The sequence below is a fragment of the Cupressus sempervirens genome, chromosome 1, assembly GCF_028749045.1.
Source record: "Cupressus sempervirens isolate cs-2001-9-10 chromosome 1, ASM2874904v1, whole genome shotgun sequence".
Taxonomy (NCBI): Eukaryota; Viridiplantae; Streptophyta; class Pinopsida; order Cupressales; family Cupressaceae; genus Cupressus; species Cupressus sempervirens.
The window spans coordinates 408,584,220-408,605,332 of NC_143118.1; the positions used below are offsets into that span (position 1 = coordinate 408,584,220).

General features: G+C 32.8%; 1 protein-coding gene across 1 annotated transcript; it reads right to left on the reverse strand.

Moving 5' to 3' along the window:
- Positions 1–797: 797 nt before the first annotated feature.
- On the reverse strand, positions 798–17,074 carry LOC149578035 (flavonol sulfotransferase-like). The gene is made up of 3 exons (XM_089799027.1): positions 16,697–17,074; positions 8,421–9,271; positions 798–852 (listed from the first exon to the last, which is right to left on the reverse strand). Exons 1-3 carry the CDS (start codon positions 17,072–17,074, stop codon positions 798–800), a joined length of 1,284 nt encoding a protein of 427 aa, XP_089655153.1.
- Between the last annotated feature and the right edge of the window lie 4,039 nt (positions 17,075–21,113).

Genomic DNA, 21,113 nt, shown 5'->3' on the forward strand with positions numbered 1-21,113 from the left:
TAGCACCATCGTTCTTTGAAATTTGCAATTGGGAAGCAAAAGCTTTCTCATTAACACTAGTAGATGTGTCCCTTATTCTATCCTCATGTGATTTAAGAGATCCAACCAATTCATCATACTCCATGGTAGCTAAATTTTTGCTTTCTTCTATGGCAATTACTATAATATTCCATCTTGGGGTTAGAGATCTCAATACATTTTGTATTATTTGCTCTTGAGCAAGAGATTCACCCAAAGTGGCCATTTTATGAGTCACATCTTTCACTCTCAAACATAAATCTCCCACACTCTCTGTCTCCTTCATCTTCAAGTTCTCATATTCTCTTTTCAAGGATTGTAGCTTCACAACCTTGATCTGATCATTGCCATGGTAAGCATCTTTTGGAGTCTTCCAGGCCTCTTTTGCTGTCTGTGCATCAGCAATTCGAGGAAACAAAATCTTATCAAGAGCCATCTGAATGTGAAACAATGCCATTGCATTCTTCTTCTTAGCTTCTTTCTTCAATCTTCTGTCATTAGGTTGGAGAGTATTCCAACCTGCAGGCTCTTCATATCCGGAGTCAACGATCTCCCAAAAATCTTTCCGAATAAAAAAAGCCTTCATCTTGATTGACCAATATTGGTAATCAACTCCATCAAATTCTGGGATTTGCAAATTGTTTGTCATGCTCTTATCTTCCAAACACCTTCAACTCTGATACCAAATGTAGGATTTAAACAACAACAACAACACAATAATTAAAATGATAATATTCAGAACAGGGGAGGCTCAAATTTGCTGAGACGGTTTCTGTAAGTCAGAGTTCATACTTGAGGAACAACCCTGCTTCTTGAAACTTATTCTCCATCGCCCGACTTAACCAACACACTCGAAGCGTTGACTGCTTGGAGTGGCTGTTGTGGGCCCACCCAACCTTCCGTTTTCGTGACTTTTCTGTGACCATCGCCGCTACGGTTAAGTTTGAATTCAATTTGAATCTTTGCCGCCCAATCCATCAAAGGTACTTCTGCGTACCCATTTTGAACTTCAAGCTGCTCAGTTAATGTTATCTTCGCTTATTCACCTGCAACACGAAGGCAGCCACAGTGAAGCTTATGGAAAAATAGAAACTTGCGCATGGAACATTTGACCACGTGCGCAAACACATGCTAGGAAATTTACAGTAATCGCCTCTTTATAATGCTTGATTTTTTTTCCAAGTCAGATCATGTGCAAGTAGTGTTATGGAAGTTGTCTTATGGTTACCATTTCATGCCATTATTACCTGGTCCGTCACAGGGATGATCTTGGGCCCTATTCATGAACACAGACGATCTTTCTTAAGTTCCTCGTCGAGCAATTTGTTGAGTTCCTCGTCATGACACTCCTGAGATGCAACACCTCTGATCTGCCTGTTGATGTAACAACTGTGCCCAATGAAGATTAAAGCACATATGGCAAGCACAAAGTATATCAATATAATCACAATATTAGGTGTTTTCTAGAGTAATGGCGGTGAATGGCGGAGGTGAGGAGGGGCAAGCGCTGGGTACAACAAGTGTCAATGCTACCACGGCTGTAACAACTTAACGCTTACAATAATTTCCACCTGGGGATTTTTTAAATAAACCAACCATTACCATTTCTACCTTCAAATTTCTTCTTTTTCCTGCCATTTATGTTATGACCATTAAAATTATAGCTCTTGCAGGATAAATTTAGACTTGAAAATATATCCTATCCTTTTTGTCATGGAAAACTTTGTATTCAGAGTTTACCATTTTAAATTGTTTTCAAATGTATTATTCATCTGATGTGGTTAGAGTACCTCATGGATTTTCTTGATTTAATATTGAAATCAAATTCTATCTGCTTCTCTATTAATCAAATTCTATCTGCTTCTCTCTTAATCAAATTCTATCCGCTTATCTCTTAATTTAATTTGTTGTCAACGCATGTGGGAATCTCATTCTCATTTATTACATTTTTATATTGAAGTGTGATCGATTTGGATATCCATTGCCTTATTGAGGTCCTTAGAAAGCTGAGCATCAACATAGACACGATGATTTGAGTGAGTTGAATTAAAAAATGTTTCATGTTCTACACAAATGATAGAACCCATGAAGATGCAATCCGACTATGAAAGGTACAAAAATGCAGAGGTAAAATTCAATCCAGAACGAGACGCACAATTTTCATTTGTGACAAATTCATGGATCCAATATTGATATACACCGAGTGGGATCAAATTGGGCATGATTGACATTAGTAATACAAAAGGAATGTTTCATGAGATTTTGTATGGACTTTGGGAAATATCACATGAGGTAAGCATTTCCCAAAAGTCATCAAGCACAACTTTGGGGAGTGGGATTGAATTGGGCATGATTGACATTAGTAATACAAAAGGAATGTTTCATGAGATTTTGTATGGACTTTGGGAAATATCACATGAGGTAAGCATTTCCCAAAAGTCATCAAGCACAATTTTGGGGTAATTATATTCATGAAATATACAATAAGGATAAAAAATTGAAGTGACTTTTTAGGCTATATTATATTATGAAATTGAAAGAACAATATTTAGAGTAAGGTCAAAAGATTTATCACACGAAATATCTTTTAAATGAATTTCTTAAGATATTTGTGGAGAAAATCTATAAGATGTTGTCATCGAGATTTTAACCTTGGCAATAATGGTTAAAATGTTAAAGATTATTGTTGACAATTTTCATTATAGCAATACGACAACTTTACATTTCTAATCTAATTTCCTCTTTTGTACAACTAATTTTTTATTATTTTTTAATAAGATTAATCTCATTATAGTTTCAATATTTCTTGTCTAATATGATAATCCAACATGCATAACTCTCTAAAGGAGTGTAAAAGACAATTTCTCATAATATTTTATTCAAGCTTCTATTATTGAGTCATAAGAATTGATGTGTAGAAAGAGAATAAACGATGATTTAGTAAAATACAGTTATGTGCTTAATTAATTGGAAAATAGAATTAAACTTTGAAAAATATACAAACACTTGCAAATCTTAAACATTGAACTTAAATCTTCCAAACTCAACACTATCTTATCACAAAATGCATTGATATGCTTATCTAACAATTATAAATCTTCTATCCAAGAACAAGGGAAAAATATGTTCAAATAAAAGTTTACTTTGAAAAATGAATCCATGTATGCTTATCTAACAATTTAAAACCTTCTAGCCAAGAATGGGGAAAAAAATATGCTCAAATAAAAATTTACTTCGAGAAAATCTTATGTCTCTATATCATTTTAGAATTTCTCAAATCTTTGGGCTTATATTTAATATTTTTTCATTTATAGCCCATGTTGAACACATCAAAATGATGAGAGATGGGAGGAGCACAAATGAAGATTTATTAAAACTTAAATAATGTCATTTATGTAAATCAAACATGAAACCATATTAACTAATTGAATAACTTCAAAGGAAAGGGTGCAAGTGGAGGTGGAGGTCACAAAATTTGATAGAGGGATGCCAAATATTTTATGTGGAAAATCTAGTGATGAAAAAAATATAGTGCAAGTTAATTCCCACTAAATGAGCTAGGTATTCTATATTTGTTTTAAAGGATCGTTTGGTAAGGAATCTTAATACTCTTGAAAAGGACTTGCTGAAGAGATACTAAGAAGATACAATATCTCAAGCCATGATACATAAAACATTGGATAAGAGAAATAATGAGCTAAATTTCTACAGAAGCATACATCATACACTTAAATTGTTGTTCCTTTGCCACACAATGACTCCATCAAATAATTTTATGTACTTATTACTGAGCCTCAAAATAAATTCAACCATCACACTTTTCAAATAATTTGATCTTCTTTTGGTATATTTTGCATCCCCTTAAAATGTTAATCGAGTAGACTTTAAAACACTTTTAGTTGAAACATGTAGTAATTACATAGATTGACTCCAAATAATATGAATTATTAAGTAAAAATAGATTTATATAAATTATGTAAACCACAATCAAATTGAAAATACATGACAACATGTCTCCTAGAGAAAATTTGAAAGGTTGAAGTCAACCAAAAATCAAGGAACCAAATATTGTCAACCCAAATAATAGCAATATCATCAAAACTACTAACTATTTAGCTTTGTATTACTAAGGGAACAAAAAAAATGTATAGATTTAAAAAATGAAATAAATGTGGATTTTCTAATTCAAATTACTGTATCACCCTTTTATATGATTTATGTATTCATATAATTAATGGTTTTGATCTTAGGGGTTAAATAAAATGTGTTATATAGGGGAGTAGCTCTCAATAGGGGTTAAGGCCTTAAGTGGCTATTAGGATGACCTATTAACAAACTTAATAATTTAAATAAATAACCTAATAAATAAAAATAAGCAGGGGGATATTTTTTGGAAGGATAATATTTCTACCTAAATATAACTTGTATAGGCTATAGATGGGAGTGGGAGAAATGTTTTATGAGATAGATATGACTCAACTACCTTGACCTTAGGAAACATTGTTTGGTTCCACATGAGTCCTACTTGGAAGTCAAGATCCAAAGAGACCACTAGGATAATCTAAGGGGTGAGGGATATGTGATCAAACTCACCCTACATGTGACCTAGAGTACTCGTCAATTTCATTTTATTGTCTCTCTTTTTGTAGTCTTGCCTTGCTTTATGATTCTATTTTTTCTAGTCTTACATTTAGAGATTGGTTACCACCATGTTCTCTATTTCCAAAATTCTTGATTTTTATGGGACCTTGATATATACCTTCTTAAATCATTGGGAGTGGGCCTCCATGTTTCATGTGGTTGGATCTTAAATGTTTTCTCATCAAGGTTCAATCAATTTGTGTTGCCTAGATGGATTTTATGCCCATACAATCATTTTCAAAGCCCTAAAGATATTTTATGCTGTAAATGCCATTATCATATGTCATATATTATATTTCCATATGTATATTTATGTAAATTATAATTTTATTGTAGGAGAATCGTTGTGATTATGCCCATGGAAATGTAATTGTAATAAAGCACATAACAAACATAATTTATGGTAAACAAAGTTATAAATGTGATTTCTATGTAATGTAATCTCATAAAGTGAACAAAAAGATGTTAAGTTAGGATGGAATATAATTCTAATAGAACACAATTAATCTTTTAAGGAAATGATGCAATTGTGCTTAATAAACCTATATTATCTATTTTCAAAAGCATAATACACATACATTTGGGTTAATAACATTTTCCTATTAGGTTTCTTAGTGGGGTGTTGCACTTCTACCTCATACATGATCCCTCTAGAAAAATAAAAGATAGAATGTAAGGATTGTTTTTCTAAGAAGAGATTAATCTTTTTTTCTACATTTTTATCCTTATGTTCCTTGCATTGGAAGATTTAACAGTTGTAGTCTCCTATAGTTGAAGCTAAAATAGAGTTATTCCCTTCTGCCAGAGCTTATATGTAGTTTTATTTGATTTAAATGAGGATGGTCAATAGCTTGCACCTGATGACAATACTTAGAGGTAGGATTCATATTCCCTCTCAGTATGACCCTAGGACTTTTCTATTAATTCTTTTAATTCTTTTACCATTTTTTCACTTTTGTTAATAAGATTACCTTATCTTCCACTTTATTTCTGGTGTGATAAAGCTGATAAGGATATTGTAAATACTTTATATACATTATTAAAGGTGGGTTCTATGACCAAAGACTTTGGTCATAATTGATTTTGCTAGTATTTTATTTGAAGTTGATCTTCTAAATATTTTCCTTATGGGGTCATTCAATAGGATAATGATAGATCTTTGTACTAGTTTCTTGAATATAAGAGAATACTTGTTTTCTACAGTTGCTATTTTTCTATTGATAATTTATCTGTTGACTAGGCCTTTAGTGCTTACATACAACATTCCTAAATTTAGAGAGTGTACAAGTCAAATCGTTCATATTATATGCCCAAATTTTAGCTTAAGTAAAGTAGAGATAATAAGTGAATAATTAAATAAATATGATTTAATTAATTTAGGAAAATAATTTATTACTCTAACACCCCCACTTAGGATAAACTTAGGAAGTAACTAAAAACCTAGACACTACTACTGAAAGGAAATTTGGGTCTCAACAACAAGGCCTAGTGAGGTTACCAAGCATAATTAGATCTCTAAAAAGAGAAGAAATAGAGAAAACCACATGGAAAAAACCCTACTCCAAAAATAGATGGAAAAAATGCTGAAAAAATCTAACTAGTGAAGGACTGAAGAAGCCTCCAAACTAGGGAATGTCCTAGAAGATAGGAACAAAAGATGATCATGAAGAACACCACTGAAGCATGAAGTTTCAAACACTGCCAAATTGTTGATCTAAAGAACATCCACTATATAGAACATGACTAGGTAGAGAAGACTAAGTTTGAAGAGATGATCAATCGAAGATGGAAGGGTATCTTCATGGCCTCCAAAAATAGGAATGAAACAATATCTATATGATAAATGATCCATCTCACTGAAATGCATAGGTATCCAGCCATTGCAATCGCCTAGTACATAGGATCAAATACTAAATATATAGCTCACTCCATCGAACCAAGAAAGCAATAGAACCAACATAACCCCCCTATAATGCTAAGAGGTAAGACATGAACACTAAAATTGAATACAATATCTCCTATAAAATGAAGAACCAGGAACATGGAGAGTGCAAACCTCTTTAAACTGATTAGAATATATATAATATATCCTTAGGGCTCCATTTTATCTTAGTAATATTTAGGTAGAGTTGTGTTTCGTCATAGCTCTATAAAGTTGTTTCAACCAAAGAAGTATCTCTATAATTAGAGGTTACACTTCAAATATAAAGGTCCCACACCTTGAAATTTCTACCAATCCCTTACATAAGAAATGAATATATTAGGAATCCCAAACTTGTGTTTTTGATGCAAATGATGAATTAGGATGTTTACATATTTTTCACAACTCTTCCTTAATGTGGATGTAATATTTTGTACAATTTAGACAAAATGTAAATGATATTTAAAATATATGAAAATTTTAAAATATATATACACTTTATCGTACAATTTAAATCAAAATTTTGATATATTTTCAACCACTTTTTTGTATTAACATATTGAATGAAGAATATCCATTTAAATTTGAAACCATTTAATCGAGCCTTCAAATCCAATAGACACATAATATTTGAATTTTTCTAGTTTTAAGTGTAATGGGTTTCATATATAGATGTTTATCAAGTTGGGTTGGGGAAAACATTTAAAAAAAAAGGATCTACCAAATAAATCATAACTATATTTCTAATTTCTTAAAATATAATTTTATATTGATAGACCAAACAAATCATCTCTATGAACATACCCAAAATAAAAAATATAATTACAACAATTAGTTGTACCAAAGAAGTAATAACTACTCATGAAAGAAAAATACATTGTAATTAAGAGATGTATATCAAGAAGATGATGAAGTATGACGTGATTGAGATATTTTAAATATAAAATGTTCAATGACTTCTTCCATAAAACAATATTATAAGCTATTATATTAACTAGAGGATTTATTATAGTTTTAGATATATTAGATACAAAGAGATATTGACACAGAAATAATATGTTGTGTCAAAATACTCATGAGCTAAAATATACGTCAAACTAAGTTGTCACTTGAATTCTACATTTTTGTCTCTGGTGTGGAAGTGTAGAAAAATCTATGTGAGAATAAGGAATGCAAAAATATTAATACATTTGATTTGTTGAATATATGTATCTCACTTCTACTAATTACCTTTAATCTCTAAACATTAATATTATCTTCAATTTAATATTCTAATAATCATATTTATATCTTGCAAACTATGAAGTTGGAATAATAAACTATTATAATTTTAACAATCTTGAAATAATTGTTTCTCTAAACTTATAATTCACACACAAAAAATGTAAATTTATTTGATTAAAAAAAAATAATAATAATTTAGAAGTGTTGACATTATAATATATTTAACATAAGAAAATAACAGTCTCAAACAATTTTCATTGTATGCAACAAAATAAAATAATAAAAACAAACTATGGTACTGTGTGCAAAGCGAGTGTTTATTAAAAATAAATAATAAAAAATAAAAAATATATATAATGCCAAACTAGCAATACCATGTATGAAAGAGGTTATTGGGCGGGCAGAGGAGTGGGCGGGCAGAGGTTTTGAAAAGTAAATTCAAATTAAACCGTAGCTGCTGCGTATGTCACTATACTGTCACCATCGGGAGTGAGAGAGGAGTCAGAATGCAAACGAAAAATAAAACCAAAATGGAAATTACTGCGGGACCCACATTAGCCACCCGAAGAGTCAAAGCTTCGAGTGTGCCGGTTAAGCCCAGCCGTTCTCCATTACCAAATCCATACGACCGTTCATTTCTGCGGTAAAATGATTCTTCCAATCTCCCAACACACCTTTGCGAAAAAGCTCTCTATTGTTAACATGCCCATTTTTGAAATTCAATTTTCCATCTGTGTTAACATCTAGAGTGGAAAGAGATCGAAAGCTGCACTGGTTGTCTATGCAACGAATGTCTTCCTCTGTCAGAGAAGATTGGCCCAAGAAATCTGAAATCTTTTTGACATGGTACAGAGAATCTGCCTTCATATCTTCATATGTCAAAAACAAGATGTTACTCTGAGTCCTACTGGCATTCCAAAATCCCAAGACACGATCAACAAAAGGATCATAGAGAGAAATACCGTTATAGAATGAATCGAAGAATACCTCCTTGGAAATAGGAGAAGTAGTCTCGCCACCGAAGAGAATTTTGAGTGCAGGCATGAACTTCCAGTGGGAGACGAAAGTGTCCCTCGGATTTCGAGCAATATAAATCATTCGGCAGCTCAAAGACTTGACTTGAGGTGGGAGAGCGGAGAAAGGGAGATGGGTTCCGAACAACCTTGGCGAGGGTGTTTGTTCAAATGCAGTAGAGGCATCAAGCAATGATCGTGAGTCGTTGTTTACTTCCAAGTGGGGAATTAACTCATCATGAATATTCCCTCCCTTTAGTATGTTGCCTTTGCTTGTACTCATAATGCTGGCCACAATAGCTTTGACCCACGTGGTTCCCGTCTTCACTCCAGAGCACACAAACACATCTTCCTTCCTTCCGTTTAACTCTTCGTACACTTTCATCACTCCTTCCAGAATCACAGGCTCGTAGAAGAAGCCATCATGCTCAACGAGTTCAACTCCGTAGGGACTCTATGGCCTTGCACCAGATGAAGTGAGGGCTACAGATATGTTCATTCAAAGGGTGGAGAATGTTATACGAAGAGATAAGTGGCAGCTTTGGACTGCTAATGACTGAAGAGATTTTAAGCGACAGCTTTGGACTGCTAATTACTTTGAAGAGATTTTAAGCGTCAGCTTTTGACTGCAAATGTATGAAGAGATAGGGGACAGGATCCAGTAGTTGTGTGCTCTAACTTCGGGCTCCTCAAAATATACTGTAACAATCATTAAAATGATTTTTTTTCATCTTCTTCTACTAGTGAAGTGCTTAAACCTAAGGTTTCAACTCTCCACCACAAAAATTGATGTCCATTTTATTCGTTATAGTATAAAGTGTGCAATTTGTCATTTTTTGGACCTCCTATCATTCGTAGTTAATTACCACCCCCCATTTTTAATTACCGAAGTCCCATTACTTGAACATTATAGTGTGTTAGTTTACAATATATAAAATATTATATAAATATGTAATATTTATTAGTTAAATAATATAACACTTATGTATAAGTGAACATGTTCTTCATTTAATTATTAAATTTCTATTTAATGAACAAATATTTTTATAATATGGAATGCTAAATGTCTAATAACTAATTGTAAAAATCATTTTATTAAACTATTTCAAACCTAACCCTAAATTCATATTCCACCTATTAACCTAACTCGTATGCATGTGTCGCCGCTGCTGCCCATTGTTTCAACGCCATACCATGTGGCAAGGCTTGCAAGAATGGAGACGACACACATTTACCTGTTCAGAGGAGAAGACACTGAGTTATTTCATGGAAGGCTACGTGCTTGCAGGCGACTTGGGGTGGCATGGACGAAGGCCATGAAAATTTAGAGTGTAGGTTTTCAAGCATTCCTTATAACTGTAGTCATGATTTGGGGTTTTTTAAGATTTCGCTTCCATTTGCTCTCTGATTTCTTTGCCTATATTTCGCTTCTATTTGCTCTTTGATTTCTTTGATTGTGATATTATGTTAGCGATTGTCATGCATAATGCTGGGTTTAGATCAGATCGATTAACAATCTGGAAGTTTTGTTGAATTGAAACTTTATATTGGGTACTGAGCAAAAACTGTTGGGTTTTATATTCAAAGTCATTTGGTGTTGAATTAGAGTTATGGGGTGTTGGGGTTTGAGCAATAGGTGTTGAATTTGAGCTGTTTGGTCTTGGGCGATGAATTTGTGAAAGTTTTTTGCATTTTCTGATGGTAAGGCCTGGATCCTGCAGTTGCTATCTGTAGCATGTCTTTCTCTAGCTGCTAAAATGGAGAAAACAGATGGTGGCGACAACAACAAATCCCCAGTGGTTTCAAGAGCTAACAAGCTCATTTCATCCTCCATCAAAGGTATGCAACCACAAAATGTGGCAATGGAAGTTCAGTTATATCTATCTATACTAAAACCTCTATAAAATCATGCTTTCAAGGAATGCAGGGATTGATTATATGTAGCATCGTCCATCTGCAATAGCCATTGTAGCTGTTCTTTTTGCGGCAGAGGAAATTCTGCCCTCTACAAAATATGCACTGTATAGAAAATGGCCAAAGGTAAAATTGATTTTTATGTTTTAAATGAGGAATATAATGATTCCCACTACATGATTTCAATTTGCATGACTTTTGACTGATTTTTGTATTTGTGACAGGATAAACTTATTAAATTGCTTCATTCTTATTTGAAAAATAGAGGAGTTGGACATCAATTTTGCAAATGTGTCTATGGACATGTGAGGCCTCGCCCCCGACTCATCGTAGCATAGTGATACATTACTCTTATTTTGTTATCCGCAACTCGAGATGTCGAGACATTATCTGATGCTTAGAACATATTTTATTATTTCATGTTGTGTGATGTTATTTCCAGATATATTTGATGATTGTCATTTAATGTTCATGTATATGTATGTTGACGAAATTAGTAGATGTAGGATTGAGATTTGATTTAAGATATTTCAAATGGTTAAGAATTATGAAGGATGAAGAAACTTTATTGATGTATGTTTTAAATTATGAAAATTTCTAATACGTATACATATATGTACATGTGATTTTACGGGACTACTGATGTGTGCAATGAGTGTGCAGATATTTAGCCGAGAAACCCTACAGAGGAACAAAACTGATCTCCATGTGCTAAAATTTGGAAACCCTGTTGTTCGTAATTATGTTCTTTTAGTGTCGCTTGACACTCGTAAAATGTTATGTGCTTCGGTATGCTAGTTAGGGTTAATTGTTTAACCTTTGGATTCAAGTTAGTGTCAATTTTCTATTAGATTCTTAATGAGGGTTAGTCATCCCTAATTTGATTTTGTGCTTAATTTGCAAGTTAGAGTTGTTAGATAGACCTATTTTTATCTCTAGATTTTATTTGACTCTAACCTCTTCCCTAAGGCTTTAAAACATGTTTTTTTTCTAACTAAAGGGTATGGGTATGGGTTAGGGGTCTTTTCCAACCCCTAAGCCCCTTTTTTTGACTTTTGAGGTCACTCAAAAGTCCCCTTTTTGCCTTTGTGCGAAATTGCAAGTGGTTGTCATGAGTTGTCTTACCTCATCTCCACTTAGGGTTTAACCTTGGTGTAGGTTGAGTTAGGAGTTTCTAGTGTGGCTAGTGGGTGGAAATAGTTATTGCTCCTTTTTGGGTGGTTGAGTTGGAGGCTTATTTAGAGGCCTTCCTTGGTCTAGTGGTTTTGTTACCCAATCTCTACATTTAGAGAATTTTTCTTGAAGCTTGAAGGAAGGAAGGGGATACTCTACTCAAACTGGTTCATTGCCATTACCTCTTTGTGAAGGTAGGAAACTCCCATCTCCCTTATTCAGTTTTTATGTTTTGTTTCATGTTCTTGTTACCTTGTTGTTGTTTTACTGTTGTATGGTTGTGGGTATGTTGGGAAGATTTGTAAACCATGTCTTTTTGGTTGTTTTCCTTCTTGTTTATGTTTGAAATTTTGAGTTTTCCTTGCATGGGTGTTTTGGTATTACTCACCCTAGGAGAGGGTAGAAGTGACCAATTTTGGGAGAGGTCTGTTTAGTTGGACTCCAACCTGTGTAGAGTCTCTTCACAGGATGAGAAGAGGGATAAAGGGTAGGGTGTTATGGGCCCCTACGCGTCAGCACAAACCTGGTATGAGTATGGCAAGTTAAATGGAAGAACGAAAGTTCTTGGTTATTGGCCCCGATTGGGCATCTGAATTTGGTGTTGTGCTTGACTTCTCTAGTTGGAAGAATCCACCTCTCCCTAGTCTTGATTCATTGTGAATCTTATTGTGTAAACCATTTGTGATTTTGCATGCTTGATGTTCTTTTGGTTCTGCTTGGTTGTCACCCGATCAGTTATTGGTATCCTCCATGGTTCTAGAAGTGAGATGCAGAAAACATTACAAACTCCTTGATTTTGATCATGAAGAAAATTTGATTAAATTATTGAAAATTGGGATTGAGATCCTATTGTAAATTGTATTTTTAATCCTTATTGTATATGGCAACGAAGCCGGGTTTTCTTCCTGATTCTTTCCCGGCTGAGCCTTTGAATCAGGTTAGCCAATAAAGTAATGGATGAGTGTATTTGGTTCTCATAATATTTGTTCATAATGTTCAGTTGTATGAGTGCTCATCAAAATAGAATAAATAAACTTGTATATATATATATATATATATATATATATATATATATATATATATATATATAGATGGGAGAATAGAATCATAGATAATGTCTTGATTTATGAATGTTCAAGTTTTAATTATGATAATGAAGAGTTGAATTGATATAGTGAGTTTCAATTATGATGTATAAGTATTATGATGAGATCAATCAAGAGCAAACCATATATTACGAAATCAAAGATAATTCATTTCTTGATAAATTTCATGGTGGTTATAATCAAATTTGAATGAGAATAATCCACCACCTTTTCTTTTATTATGTGTATAGTATCATTCACCTTCTAAGTTCTTCAAATATGATCAATTGGACTGAGAGGTTGTATTCTTGAAATCAATAATAATAATAATCAGAACATAGAACTCATACCATGTCACTGAAGAATTAATATTAAACATACATGTTTAACTAGAGATTGAGAGACTATACCTAATGTACTCCTTTGCATTGGAATACTTGTATTAAGGAAGAATGTTAATAATAGATTTATGCAAATCCTCAGTAACATGAATGAAATGCATAAAATAGCATGACCATGCGTTGTCAAAATTTTTGCTTTCAAAAAAAATATGCACTCCCAGGAGTAAAAACTCTCTGGAAAATACATGGAGAGAAAATTCATTGCTTCCAAAACCACAGAGCATATTCTTGCTCAGATTCCTTCCTAAATGAATAAAGAAAAAAATAAATATTATGTTATTCTCTTGAGTGTATAATTTTGAATATATAAATGTGTACATTTTTAAATAAAGTCTATATCTTCCTTCTCACCTAATAAACTTTTTGACATTACTTCTTAAACTCTTACCTAGGCGGAGTAGTTGGAGGTTAAGTCAACAATGGACATGGGGAGGGTGACGTCACCCTATCCCCATGTCACATCTCCCCTCCCCCCCCTCTACTTTCTCCTCTCAAAATGTGCGCTCATTCTTTCCTTGGATGGGGAGTTGAGTGTTATTTTTTAAAAAAAAAATTCCTTGCCCCACGTCAAACTTGGGTCCTTTGTGGGGTGGGGAGGATCGAGACATGACTGACGCAGACGTCAGTCACGTGATCATTGCGCAGGGAGTTTTTGGGGGTCATTTTGGTAGGTGTTTTAGGGGGTAGGTTTTAGGGGGTAGGTGTGATAGATGTAGGTTAGTGTTAAGATTTGTTAGTTAGTTTTAATTACTTTAGTTAAGTTTTTTTTTGATGTTTTATTATTATGTAAGATTGATAAGGGTTAGTTTAGATATTAGTTAGTATAGGTTAGTATTAATGTTAGTTTTAGCATTGATTATTTAGTTGCTTAATTATGTTTGATAGGATTTAGTATAATTTTAATGTTAAAAGATTTTATTGTTTTAATTAAAGTTAGTATATTTTAGTTTTAGTTGTGTTGGTTAAAGAAAGGATTAGTGTATGTTAATGTTAGAATAGTGGTAACATTTTAAAGTATTTGGTTTTAAGATAGTTTAATATTAAATGTAATATAGTTAATATTTTAAATTAAGTTAGTATTCCTTGTATATATATATCAATATAATTTAGATGCAATTTTAGTTTGAGTTTACTATAAATTGAATGTGGTACTCGATTTGTGATTAGACTAGAATTTAAAAATGATATGTTTAGTTTCGTTATGATTTAAGTATGATGTTAAATTAATATTAATTTATAAGTCCTACCGTCAATTACATTAGTATAACTTTAGCTCTATACTATAATGATTTTTAACTAGTCTAAATGTATTATTAATTTATATCTAGCTAGTTTTTATTTCATTAAATTAAAATTTAGTAAGATTTTGATGGTTTATTAATATGTTAAAATAGTTGATTTTGATTATATATTTCCAATGAATCTAAACTTGAATACATTTCATTGTCTTTAAATTATTTTCGCATATTGTTGTAAGTTAATGTAATGACATAATTTTCATCAATATCAATCTTGTAACAAAGGTTTTCAAAATCTTAACAATGTGATCGTTCTCATGTTATAATCTTAAGATGTAATGTAAAGAACCTGTACTAAAACTCCTATCTCAATCATATCAAACGTAGAGCATGTTTAATTATTAGTTATTATTATAAAAAAAAAGTTGTGTGTATTTGCCCTCGTAGTTTGGGCATGACAGGACACACAAAAATCTAAGGGATTTGGTACATTTTGAGCAGGTAAGGTCTTTCTTGACCTTACTGGACAAATGACCCATCTGTTCTTTTCCAGCAATTTTAGAACCCTTTCATATGAATTTGTTATCTTTTGAGAGGGAATTATGCTAAATTAATGAGTTCATTTAAAGTTCATTTTTAGATGTAATGATTGTGTTTTGGAATAGACATTCAATGTTTGATCTCTCACCTCAATTTTGGCACATTTTGTCTTAGCAATTTGCTACTGTAACTCTTGACATAGAAATTTTATAATGTTTGGAGTGGACATTCAATTTTCATGTTAGCGACTATTTCAAAGAAATGAGTTTACATCTTATTACATTTCTCCATAATGCAATGCTTATAGAATCATTCTTCTATCATTTTTTTAGAACAAATATATCTTATATTAATGATTGGAATGCCAACATTCATATTTGAAGACTTATCAAGTTGAAAATATTCTACTAGTTGGAACATAAGAATGCAAGAAGAAATTACATAGGTATGATAGGACTAGTTAATAGAACATTACAAAATGCCAAACTTCCAATTGGAAAATAAGCTTGGCCTGTCCAATAAAAAGACACAGTTGGAAATAGAAGTATTGTAGTAGATGAACAACTTGTAGGGAAATAGGAGTATCTTAGTAGACTACCAGTCTGTAGCGTATAAAAAAATGACTAGCTTGTGAAAACCTATCTATGGGATCATTAGTTCAACATAAAGCCAGGGAAGGGTTCTGGTTCCCCCTCAGTACTATTTATTATAGGATTTTCTAGACTTGCTAAAACAACTTGTGGGGTGATGGGAGTCATACGTTCAAACATATTTTCATCTAATAGTCTACCAATTGGGAATTGCTTGATTGGAGAATGAGGTGGGCTTTGGCTAGTAGTAGCTTGGATATTGTGGAGGGCAGCATAGGTAGGGGATAGAATGTTGTACATATCCCTCAAAATTTGATGATGCTCAGGCAAGGGGGTTGTTGGAGTACTGTGATAACCTGGTTTGTTTGCATTTGATTCTAAAATACTGCTACCATGACCAAGTTGCAGAGGGGATATATTCACAATTTCTTTATTGAGTTGCTCTTTTGTTAGCCTACCTTTTCTACAGTCCAGCTTTTCTTTCTTTTTCAACTCACTCTATTTTTTTGTTGCAACCTTTCCTCTTGCTTTTGTTTTTATAATGCCTTCCTTTCAAGTTTTTGCTCATCTTTCCTTTTCCTCAATTCAGTTTGAAGTATTTTCTTTTCCTCCAACTGTTTTTTCTTCCTTTCTTTCAACTCTTGAAGTTCAACTTTCTTTGCTTCTTGCTGCTCTTGCAACATTATGTACTTAGTAGATGTAGGTATTTGGGGTTTTCTTCCCAATCTCAGAGTAGCATTATCAAATCTGAAGATATCTCTTTGTAACCCTTTCAATTGGTAGCTTCAAAAAACTTTTTAATGACCCCTAACTACATAATAGTTGTTCATCTTCTGTCTCCAAATTTGAAGCTTCTAGGTTATGTTCATTGTAGCCAACTTCATCCTCATTATGTTCTGTATTTTCCAATTATTTGTTTCAGCATAATAGTGAACCACCTCTTCTCTTGGCATTGGAGGTGGAGAAGGAATGGATAATGAAATATCTTCATTTTGAAACTCAATCTGCACTCCCAATTCATTTGCTACTCCTTTAACCCAATTAGGTGGATCAAACTGTGTTGGAAAACTCATATCATCATGTAGGTCATTTTCAAATTGTGTTGATAACACAACATCTGCTAGTGGAGTTTGCTCTTCATTTGCATCATCTGCTGGTGGAGTTTTCTCTTCATTTGCATCATCTTTATGTTGGTTTTCCATTTTTGCAACACATTTTTCAATGGCATCATCATCATAACCAGCTAGCCTTAAAATACTTTCAATTCCTGCAGCATCATTTTCATCTTCAACATTGAATGCATCACTTGACCTCATGTCATTACAAAGAGCATCTTTATTCAATGGCCAAATTCCAGTCCTTCAAAAACTAGCTGTAATAGTATCAGGCAGAAGGGCAAGTTTGAAAGCTTTGCTTGCTAGTTCTACTAATTATGTTCTCCTTATGTCTATGTGTGGATGTCTAGACATCCATTTTGACCTCTCAGATTTGAAATATGCCTTGAATGGAGAAAATACACTTACATCTAAAGGCTGAAGTCGATGACTAGTGTGAGCAGACAATGTAAGAAGATCTATGCCAAGAGATCTTGCCTCTTGAATTGTGGCAAAGGCAACATGGCTTCCATGTCCATCAAAAATGAAGAGATGCCTATTTTTGGATGAAGCACCACCTAGAATAGACCTAGCAAAATGATGTAGCCAATTTAGAAATAATTCTTTTGTCATCCACGCATGTGCTTGTACTGCCATACAAGCTCTAGCTTCACAGTGAGAAATGTAATTTCTAAGTTTTCTTTTTTCTTTGAAAAGGTAAAATCCTGGTATGCTATGACCTACTGCATTGATACAACATAGTACTGTAATCCATTCTTTACTTTTAGATAAGATTTGAGGCACACTTCTACTTCCTAGCTTTGCAATCACTTTCATCTCACAGTTTTTGCCTACTTGCATTCCTATTTCATCACGATTCCAAATATGTGTTGGTTCATAATGGTTAGCATCATACAACATTTTCAAATTAGTATAAAAATCTGCCACAATACTTGGTCATAGCATCACTACTCTATCCCTATCTAGACCCTCTACAGTCCTTATTGTTAAATCTGGATGTCTTTTGCGGAATCCAACCCACCATGATCTACTAGGAAAGCCACTTTTGAATGGATTTGGCCTTGTTTGGCATATGTGAGCCACATGTGACTTCAGCTGAATTACCTCCAATCCACGACCAAGTTGAGCTAAATATTTACACCACTCAACAACTTCTAGCTCTTCTTCCAAGGTGAGAATCATTGGTGGTCCCTTGGTTTTTGTTGTTGTCAGTCTTGCTAGCCAATACGATAAGCTACTAATAGGGATTCCCCACTTCTTTGCTGCTCCTCTTATTAAAAAGTAATTATCTTCAACATCTTCAATTGCATGTTCCATATCCTCTTTCGTCCATTGATTTCCTTGGAATTTCTTCTTATTCTTTTGGAGGTCAGAGGATTTGGCAACACCATCTACACTTCTTGTGTTATCAGGAGTTGTCTTGGCTGAATTGTCCCCATCATCAGAGTCAACAACATGTAATTTAACACCTCGTGGATAATGAGGTCTCATTTTTTTGGCAGTTCTTTTGCTTCTTCTCTTCTTTTTTTTCATACTGCGTAAATAGAATAAAACCATACATTAGATGATGGAAACATTGGAGAAGATTGTATTTTTAGTGTAGTTTGTAGCATAAATGGTATAACATGTTATTACTTTTACCTTAAATATGAAAGAATGACATTTTGGAATGATCTTACTACAACATTTGAAAAGAATAACAACATACATTAAAAAGAATACGAAAAGAATAACAACATAAATATATCATATATCAAACATTATGTGGGCTATATTATATATCATGTATGTTTAGTGGATTATGACAAAGATGGTATAGTATGTTGTTATTTTTTTACAAATGTATGTTGTTATTTTTTACAAGTGTTGTATGTAAATTTTTCCAATCGTTCTTGTAAATGACAACATATATTATATGATGGATATGATGACAACATATATTATATGGACTGTAGCAAATTTTTGTAATGGATTATGAAATAAACATCTTCATGACACAAATGACTCAACTGGTATATACGTTGTTCTTTTTACCTTTGATCTTACTAGAACATGTGACAAGAATAACAACATATAGCATTTGAAAAGAATAATAGCATATATTACATATGACTTTGATCTTACTATAGCATCTTTAATGAATATCAACATACATCATTAAATATGATGTAAAGAATATATGGACTGAACATATTTTGTAGTGAATTATGATGTAAATGGTACAATATGTTGTTATTTTTTTGAATGTTGTATGTTGTGTGTTGTTGGTACATGGTTGGTACATAATTGAAACATGATGGGCTGTAACAACATAACATAATGGGTTGTAACAGCTTAACACAATGATGCACTGTAACAACATAATGGGTTGTAACAACATAACATAATGGGCTGTAATAGCATAACGGGTTGTAACAACATAACACAATGATGGACTAGTTGTAATAGCATAACACAATGATGGACTGTAACAACATAACATAATGGGCTGTAACAGCATAACATAATGATGGACTATAACAACATAATATGTTGTAACAGCATAACATAATGGACTGTGACAACATAACATTGACAGAATAGCATAATGGGCTGTAACATAATTGAAATATGTTATGGACTGGAACAACATACATCGACAAAATAACATAAAATACCTGGACCCTCTGATATCCTGAGAAACTGATGTTACCAGGCCTTCTGATATTCGAGCAACTTAGTTCTATGTAATCATTTGTAAAAGAATTCTTTCACCATAAGTCATATAAATAAAATTTTTTCCCTCCCAACAATTTGAATTTGAATTTGGAAATCTTTTATTATTTGTGGCTTTCTTTTCAAAATTGGGCCCTTTTCTAAGAATTCTCAAAATGGTTGAATGGTTGATCCATGGCTTTGAAACTCTGTAATTTGATTGGTTGTGGTTTCTCAAGGTTTTGAACTGTGTTACATTAATTGTTGATTTGCTAGGGGTGCATAATTTGAACTGTGTTACATTAATTGTTGATTTGCTAGGGGTGCAAAATTTGAATTGTGTTCCATTAATTGTTAGATTTGGATGGATTGGGGAGCTCAAATATATCCATCATTGTGATTGCAGGTACTCCAACTATGCTTTCTAAAGACTCCATGATTGCTTGTGAAAGACTCCAATTCCTTACGTTGGGTTGAAAATTTGTCAGGGGAGGGTTGAAGATTTGTCAGAGATGGGATGGGCTATCACAGAGATGTTTATTTATTTATATTTGTATACTTCTTGGAAGTTGAACATATCTACATTAGTCATGACATAGGTATCAAGTAATGAGTTGATGTCTTGTCCACGAGGTTGGACATCTATTTTGTAAATTTGTACAATTTGAAATGTAATATTTATTACTTGTTTCTTTAAATTGTGTGTGGAGTAGTTTGACTTATGAAAGCTACCATTTTATACTATTTTATATCAAACATACAATGTATTCTTTTGTCTAGAACTGGTATGAATTTGTATAAATCAATGATATATACAAGGAACAATTATAATGATTTAATCTTAAGTAATTATTGATAATTAAATACATCAAAATTAGTCTCTTATTATTCAATCAATAGACTATATTGATACCAAACCTGACCCCATCCCTTTTAACTGAATTCACAACTATTGGTACTTGTTCAAGTATTGGGTCCTTTCCCCTAATGGTAGAGAATGTGTGAAGATATAAATTGCAATTTAGGATTGTACAATGATTTTAAGGAGAATGTCTCTTATTCTAAACTATTCGAGAGACACACATTTTCAATTCATACAGGTAAACAACAGATATGTTATTTATTATATCAACCTCATAATAAGTGCCTATTGTATGAAACTTTTCACGTGCAAATCACAGTTGGTTTGTTTCGCTTTTTAATCTTAAAATTATAGTCTACTTGCATGAGCTGAAAGCAACTTCTGAGAAACTTTTCGCATGCAAATTAGAGATCCCAAATACATTTCTGAATCAAATAATAGTTAAATACATTATTTCCCAAAAACAACATTTTCCTCCTTCCTTCCACTTCATGACAATAATGTAAGAAAATTGTTGGATGCCTTTTTTCATCTCAATTCTTGTTTTACATGTTATGAGAAATTCTAATAGCTACCTACACTGAAGTGGATAATCATACTCTTGGAATCAATGGTTTACAGCATAAAGGAGCATGCAAGAAAATTGAAACCCTATAAATTGTCAGATTTCACAATTATCATTGG